This window comes from Nilaparvata lugens, unplaced genomic scaffold (genome assembly GCF_014356525.2).
Source record: "Nilaparvata lugens isolate BPH unplaced genomic scaffold, ASM1435652v1 scaffold5637, whole genome shotgun sequence".
In the NCBI taxonomy this organism is placed as follows: Eukaryota; Metazoa; Arthropoda; class Insecta; order Hemiptera; family Delphacidae; genus Nilaparvata; species Nilaparvata lugens.
The window spans coordinates 1-8561 of record NW_024091437.1 but is presented as its reverse complement, the minus strand read 5'-3'; the positions used below and the strand labels follow the sequence as shown (position 1 = coordinate 8561).

Genomic DNA, 8561 nt, shown 5'->3' with positions numbered 1-8561 from the left:
TTCTTTATAAACTGTAGTTAGAATATGCTATCTTCTACTTGTGAGGAGTGTGCTCATCACTTATATTGTAATATTATATCATAAAAGTATAATATACGTTGAAAATACAATTTCCTCAAGAGTTTTCTCTCACAATCAATACCTATACAGCAATAAAGGAAGAATATGCATACTTTATGTGAGTGTAACCACTCTTGAATTTTGCAAAGGAGGCGCGTTTAAACTATAACTAATTTCAATGCACATGGATGAAATCTTACATTCTTCATTCCTTTTAGGTACTGTACCAACTTTCTACAACAACAAAAATATTTATAATTTTATAAACAGGAGTACAAGCTTGTCTCTCTCTCTCCCACCCTCCTGGGTGAAGCTATTTTTTATTGAGTCTGCTACTTTCATTTCAATAAATTCACAAAATGCACATTGCTTACTAGAGACCAACACTAATAATTGATTATAGTTTTTTTTTGAAAACAAATAGTTCGATAGTGCATATCTTCTGCAAGTATTAAGTGTGCAGGACATTGATTTTATATTATGTCATCTGGCATATTTTGGCAATCTTCCTTCTTCAAGATTTACGATTTTCAATCATACAATCTCAACAACAGCATAGCTCAACAGCTATTAAAAGTTTCATGACACATTGTACTACGGATTAATGAGTTATGTCTTCGTATTTGATAAATATTTTCATTGTATGCAGCTGTGTATATGCTAACAGTGATTTAAAGCTTCAATGATCATAGTATCTACTGAGAAGAGCTCCAGCTGCTTTATGTCTGAATAACATTGATTACTCATAAGAAATCAAATTAATACTAGTGTCTTCACTATAACTCTTCAGTGATGAGATATGACAAAGTGATAGTCATTGAGAAATGACCATTGGACATTTCATTCTTGTTAAATTGGCCTATACTGAGAGGATATTGTTGAAAAATTGAATGAAGACCTCTAGAACTAAGCTGTGTCGACATTTTTCAAGTACTCTGAGAGATTGCAGCTATTTCTTCAGTTTATTACAACTCTAAATTGATAAATTGCCATTGATTATGTCCTATATTGCACTATAACTCTAATTATGGTCTGTTTTCTTCACAAATTATATCTATAATTATTTTGCATATATTTTAGGACGCACCAATTTACTGTATTGCACGGAACTGGTAATTGAATAATTCAAGGGATCAATCATCAATCATGAATTAGGTGAATTTTTGAAAGATGTGTAGCAAGTCACCATAAGCTACTCAAGCTTAAGTGAGAGGTCACTGTAGTACCTCTCATGCTTTTCAACATGTAACTTTACTGTATCTTTTATTTCATTCTATTCACACTTGAGAAATGATTGGAAAGCGAATTCGCTACATACAACTCAAACTATGAAAAACTCCTAAAAATGCAACATACGACTGATCCCTTGGGGAAACTATTTTACACAGCTGTAGATGACGGTGAGAATGGACCTGGACTGGAATGGTGGGGGAAATCAGCTCAAGTAGTGAATCGGCTCAAGATGAACCAGCTTAACGAACCTTGAAAAAACGAAAAATTGATCAAATAATTGAATTAAGAATGAAACGCGCGCGTTGAAACTTGAAATACACAGTTCCTTACCTGATTGCATCTTCAGATTTAGTTAATTCATCAAATGACCAAAAAATATTACACATTCACTCAAGGAAACATAATGGAAAGCAAAACCGGAATCAGCCAGAAACCTCTATTTTCAAATAAATTATTGTAAGTAGCTAAAATCTTACTTAATAAATTGCAGCTGATAATAATTGTAAATGTCATTGCAATTCGAATTGTGATCTGAACGCCTACCTAATTGACCGAACGAAGTGAGGTCTAAGATTCAAGTCGACGGTTTGGCATTTATCTTAATGTTTAAATGTTTATATGTTGCGCATTTACGGTGAAACGCGGTAATAGATTTTCATGAAATTTGACAGGTATGTCCCTTTTTAAATTGCGCGTCGACGTACATACAAGGTTTTGGAAATTTTGTATTTCAAGGATAATATAAAAGGAAAAAGGAGCCTCCTTCATACGCCAATATTAGAGTGAAAATCAGACTATAGAATTAATCATCATAAATCAGCTGACAAGTAATTACACAGATGTGTGAAGAAGCCAGTCTATTACTGTATTTGTATAAGGTCTATAATTATTATATAATAATAGATTAGAATAGAATTATATAATAATTATAGACCTTATACAAATACAGTAATAGACTGGCTTCTTCACACATCTGTGTAATCACTTGTCAGCTGATTTATGATGAATAATTCTATATTCTGATTTTTACTCTAATATTGGCGTACGAAGGAGGCTCCTTTTTCCTTTTATATCATCCTTGAAATACAAAATTTCCAAAACCTTGTATGTACGTCGACGCGCAATTCAAAAAGGGACATACCTGTCAAATTTCATGAAAATTTCAATCAAAGACCATGAAGAGGTATGCATCTTTAAGCTGGGTTTACACCAAAGGTATTAACAAAATGTTAATAACTTAATCCTTATAGATTCTATTAGATTGAACGCAAGTTGACAAACACACATGTTCATCATGTGTATGATAAGTTATGTTCAATTTAATATAATCTATAAGGATTGAGTTATTACATTTTGTTAATAAATTTGGTCTAATCGCAGCTTTAAGGTCTTTGGTTTCAATATTTTGTTTTGCAGTCATGGTATTATTATGCGTGTCCATCAGTATCAATATTCTCACATTCGAAAAAAACTAATTTAATAGGTGATAAAAATAATCAAATGAACTAAATAATGCTGAAGAAATTATAATATTTTTGATTGAAAAAAATTAATTTTCATTAGATGGAAAGATTATCACGGAACTGGATGAAGATTATATAAATTCTGGAATAAAAATATATTTTATTCATTATAAATATTAATAAATTATGGAATACACATTCAAACGTGAACTGATTTTGTTAACATTTAAAACAGTTGACAACGGGTACTTGTGGATGAGAATAGTGCGTGAGGTCTACTGTCCACAGTACTACTAGTATGTTATTCTCATCAAAGATTATAATTTGAATTATTTCAAGAAAAGAGCAACTTATTTTAAATCTGGGAAGGTTGGCAAAAATTGAAACAAAGAACAAATCAATAAAGGCATATTATATTATGGCTTATACGTATAATATTATAAAATTTTATTCTGACGGACAAGTATTCACTCATGCAAGTATAAGTTTTTCTCCAGATTTTTGTTTTCAGATGTATTGAATAGTTCAGTGATTCATTGAGTAATTATATAAGTTATTTTTAATTCCATTGCATTTGTTTTTTTTTAATTGTTTATGGGAATAGATTTGAATAAAAATTATGGCTTATTGGAAAATCTCACCTAATAAAACGTTCCCAGTGGTTGGAATAGCCAACGCAAATACCACAAATCTACAATATTGTTTCTTATGGCGTGAAAAGACATTGGATGGAACTTGAGGTAAAATGGAAAAGATGTTGTCAGTTCTATAAATTATGTGAAACTGGCAACATCTCTTTCATTGCACCTCAAAATGGAGAAATTCCACAACATATTCCTATAGTGAGGTCCACGTTATAATGGCAGTGGAGAAATATAGGAGAAAAACGTTGCCGATCCTCTGTCTTGTCAATGCCTTCTATAGACGGTAGGTAGCTGATACAGGTTTATTGATGTGATATCAACGGTTCATTCTCGTTTAAAATAATTAATTTTATTTTATTAAGCAAGAAATTATATTTTGTTCAAGAAAATGTTGTTTCTTAAATAGCTCAGAAACTGTTGTATTACAAAAAAAATACAAGCATAACTTTTTTTTAGTAAATTTAATTACCTAGCGATTGGTACCTGATTTTTCAAGATTGGACTAATATCAACTGAGATATGGCAGCTTTATTGATAGGTAATAGGCTTATGTAACATTAATTATTGTTTGAAATAATCTAAAATAGCTTACAAATGACATGCCAAGCAGACGGAGGCTGTTGCCATATTGTGGCTGACGTTAGCCGAATGCCTTGGCATGCACTGCAACCCTCCAGCGGTGTCCTATCACTAAAGCTGCCATATCTCAGTTAATATTGGTCTGATCTTAAAAATATAGCATATACATGAGTATAATACACGAGCTGATTATCATATAATGACTCACAATTGTAGATTATTTGAACAAAAACCAGATTATATTGGAAGGAAATTCTATATTACCACAACTCCTTAAAAGTAACCTAATGATGATTTAAAGATCTACGAAAACATTTGAAATAGCTATTTATGTATTAAGAGCGTAATGCGCGACTTTATCGCTCGCGCAAAACAGTTATTACGCGACGCGAATCGGAGCGTGATAATTTTGCAAGAGCGATGAAGAAGCATTACTGTACGTGCGAATTACATACAACATTTTTTCTACAACTGCCCAAACCTGTTAAATTACTTATATCGGCGGAGTTACAATTACCGACTTTTTAGGTTAAGATCTGACTTTTTGGCGAGCTGCTTACAATCAGCTGATTGGGGAGCGTAAAGAAACTCTTCTGCGCATGCGCGAATGATAAGGGAGCGTAAGTAAATCTACTGCGCATGCGCGGATGGTTAGCGAGCGAAAAGTAGATTCTCCTCAGAAATAAGCTGTTTTACGAGGAGAATTGAGTATGTAAATTCTTTTTCACGCGCAACTGTAGAAAAAATATTTAGTTGAGTATTTTATAGTGTACAAGAGTCCCTTTCAAGCCTAGGTTTGATTTACTTGGTGTTAGGGGCTCGCCAAATTAATTTTTAGAAAAAAATTGGATTTCGGTTTTTCCATTTTTAAATTCTCCCGGTCTTTCTGATGACAATGATTATAACCAGTTTGAGCTTTGTTTTGATGAATAAAAGTTCATTTTTGAGACCTCTGCACTGAAAAATTATTTCAATCAAAAATTATTTAAAATTTTGGATGTATTGAGAAAAATATTTAAAAAATTATTTTATGTAATACTGGAAAATGCCTTTGTCTTGGAATAGAGAAATAAAAGGGGAATAGAACAAAAAAAAAAATTCATAGCTATATCTTTACTGGTTGTTGAGAAAAATGTACCTGAATATTGGAGATTTTAACATTGTTGGTATAGGATTTTGCGGACCACCATGAGTTTAAATGCGTTTCTCTCAAAATTTTATTTTTTTACTCTGATGTACATTTTTCTCAGCAACCATTGGAGGTATTTTGACAAACTCAACATTGTTTGTTGCATACTGGAGATATCTATACTTTAACACAGGATTATAGAAAAATATTGAAAAAAGTTTTTTGATCAATAATTATTTGAAGTTTTAGATGTTTTGAAAAAATAAATATTAAAAATTTTTTTTAAGTAATACTGGAAAATGCCTGTATCTTAGAATAGAGAAATAGAAGGGTTATAAAACAAAACAAAAATCATAGCTATATTCCTTGGATTTCGTTCCTTTTAAAAAAGTAATAGGCCTAGATTGTTGCTGATTAATCTAATAGAATGAGTTGAATGTTGAATCTAACTTCATAACTAGGTACCAAAAATTACTTGGAAAGTATACAGTACAGTGAAAAATGACTGAACTTAGGTTGTAGAAAGTTATTTCAGGGAATCAATGAAATTGAATGACTTGGAAGCTACTATTGAAAATGAGTGAAATTAGTTATGATTCCTCACCTGAATGTCTACTATATTTAATCTAAAAGTCGAGAGGCTGGTCAGCACTTCCCTCTAGATCCTCATCGGAATCTTCATCATCATTTTCGTCATCATCGTTGTCGTTGATGGCATCAATTGAAGAGATCTTTGGACTGGACGTCTTGCTTTTCATCAACAGAGCATCTAAATAGAATAGAACAGAAGTCTTTATTGTTGTTCAACACATAATGTGCAATAGATATAGTCAAGTTACATTAAATCATAGAACAATAATTACACAGTCTCATACAATCAAATAAAATAGAATAGTAGCCTACTCATCCCAAAGACTGGTTTCAGCCAACTGATATCAACTGTTTCACTCATGAATAGAATAGAATAGAAGTCTTCTATAAAAGACAATAGGACTCTTCTTTGTCGTTCAACACATGTTGTGCAATAGACATAGTCAAGGTACAGAAAAATGATACAACAATTACACAGAATCATATGCCTATTACTCATCCCAAACATATTTTTAGGGTGTATGTCACTCACTAAAGGTGTTCACTAACTGAAGGTCTGCAGTTTAAAATAAGTTACCGTATATTGAAACACATTTTTGAATAAATTGATTTGTTTTATCACAGAAGAGAACATCAAATGAAAACAATAACTAATGTCAGACAATAACTAATGCCTATTTTTATACAGGGTGATTCTTAATTATGGTAAAATAATTCGATACGTGATAGTAGAGGTGAAAATAAGAAAAAAGTTCTGATAAACATATATCCATAAACGCTTCATTAGCGAGCTATACAGAGTGAAAGATTTCGCCCGGAATTCAGATCCTCTGGTGAAATACACCGATGCTGAATTGTTTGGGGACTAGTTTTTGAAAAACTTATGCTGGATTATATGGGAAAATATCTGCAAAATTGAATAAAACTAGTCTGGAAGCTGTAGTGTATGTAGTTTTTGAGAAAACGTTGAAATATGCAAAAAATCTAAGTAGAAAAAACACAGACTTCTACGTTTGATGCCCAATAACTTTCTTTAATGACCAGTAAACAAATAATTTTTCGCAATAAAATTGTAGAGAATTATGTTCGTCAATGTCGAGTCATTTCAAGCAGAAAACATTAAATTTTCGACATGCTAGAAACTTTTTGTTTCAAAATATAAGTAGGTGGTGAAAGCGAGAAAGTTTCTCAGAATTCTTGGAATTATTTTTCTAATTGGCAAAAGTAGTCGGAAGATCGTATTTGGTCTCCAAGGAGTTTTAAAGGTAGGAGGGTGGTATGCATTGTGTACCAAATGTATGCTGAAGGCTGGCAATTTACACGATTATTTGACTGAATTATTTCAAACGCAAGCAGCTGATTGTCTCTAGAAAAGCTGTAATGAAACACCGCTTGGATTAGTTGAGGCGAGGTTTTCATTTTCACTATTTATAATCATGTGGCTTGCAGTTGCTGAATTTTTCAATCGTTCTGTATTTTGTTTTTTATCCCAGCTATTGATAGCATATGGTGGCACACACCATTCAGCCGCTATCCTTTACTTTGAAACTTCTGAGAGGCTAAAATACGCTCTTCCAGTACGTTTGACAATTGGAAAAAAATTCAATTATTTCAGAGAAACTTTATCGCTTTCACCACCTACTTATCTTTTGAAACAAAAACGTTTCTAGCATGACGAAAATGTCATGTTTTCTGCTCGAAATGACTCGACATTGACGAACATAATCATCAATTTAAAAATAACTATAAGTCGGATAGAAATGCTCCAGACACCAATAGAAAGGAGACATTCTCCCCGTTAATTGATGTAGAATTATTACGCATTACGACGCCCTATGATTCTAAGAGGAGTGATATTCAAAATAAAAAACAAATTTTCGCGATGTACGGTATCCAATTTTAACATAAAATTAAATTTCCTTTTAATCCTTCTACCCTGAAGCTTTTTTAGTACTACTAGGATATCGGAGATGATATTCTACATCCAATTCTGACGTTGAATTGGAAATTTGAGAAAGTTGCAATTTTACACGATTTGCAACCCTGTAATTTCTTCGGATGGAGGGCCAAGTCTCAACTTACTTTACACAAACTATAGAGTCGATTCTCTTCTCGACCTGAGTCGCGTAAGAGTGAGTTGAGCCTTAATTTACCGAGGATGGTTATAGGCCTATTTTAAATTCACCAAATTAACTCGTCAAGTTGTCAGTTTGCCAAGTTTTCAATTAGACACTTACGAAGCAAGGGTTACCTACTAGTTCACAATAATCAATTGAAAATTCTGGAAATATGAGAATAAGAATTCTTGAATATAAGACGAAGCAGTTCAAACAAGCCAAGTTTGTATAAAGCTAGGACACAACAGTTAAGCTTCAAGTTAGAAAAAAACATAATATAAGAGTATAATACGAGTAGTCGAGTAATACATAATTGGAATGGTGTATACATTCAAACAGAAAACGCAATTATAGAGAGGAAAGGTTCTCAATACTTGAATTGAATTCAATGGCTTGGCATTCAGGAACTTATTCTATAATTGTGATTTTTGATTTTCAAAATGTTACATTTCTCCCATCTGATGGCAACATTTCAATGCGCATGCTTTTGTGAACCTGTCAAGAACACTCTCCAATCTACGGTATAATGATTTGCAACTGACCGCAATTGGGTTTGCCCCGTGTTCTTGAGTTGGGCAGCTCGACGCCATGCTTGTCGACGCACCAGCACATTCCCACAGAGTTGTGGCACTGGGTCGAGCGATAGTAGCCATCCCCGTCACAGTCCGGAACGTACATCCCTGCTAACACCCAAAATTACAAAAATCAAATTAAACGGTCGGTTAAAATTGCAACTATTAAGCTC

General features: G+C 32.8%; 1 protein-coding gene across 1 annotated transcript; it reads right to left on the bottom strand.

Moving 5' to 3' along the window:
* Positions 1–463: 463 nt before the first annotated feature.
* On the bottom strand, positions 464–8496 carry LOC120356051 (proteoglycan Cow-like). Its single transcript, XM_039444843.1, has 3 exons — positions 8359–8496; positions 5713–5877; positions 464–1541 (listed from the first exon to the last, which is right to left on the bottom strand). The coding sequence occupies exons 1-2, from the start codon at positions 8492–8494 to the stop codon at positions 5735–5737; spliced, it is 279 nt and encodes a 92-aa protein (XP_039300777.1). The 5' UTR covers positions 8495–8496; the 3' UTR covers positions 464–1541; positions 5713–5734.
* Between the last annotated feature and the right edge of the window lie 65 nt (positions 8497–8561).

Bases quoted from the DNA above. Each gene is read 5' to 3' on its own strand.
- LOC120356051 (XM_039444843.1), bottom strand. From the start codon at position 8,494: ATGTACGTTCCGGACTGTGACGGGGATGGCTACTATCGCTCGACCCAG. The intron at 5,878-8,358 runs GTCAGTTGCAAA...TATTCTATTTAG, and splicing joins ACGGGGCAAACCCAATTGCG to ATGCTCTGTTGATGAAAAGC.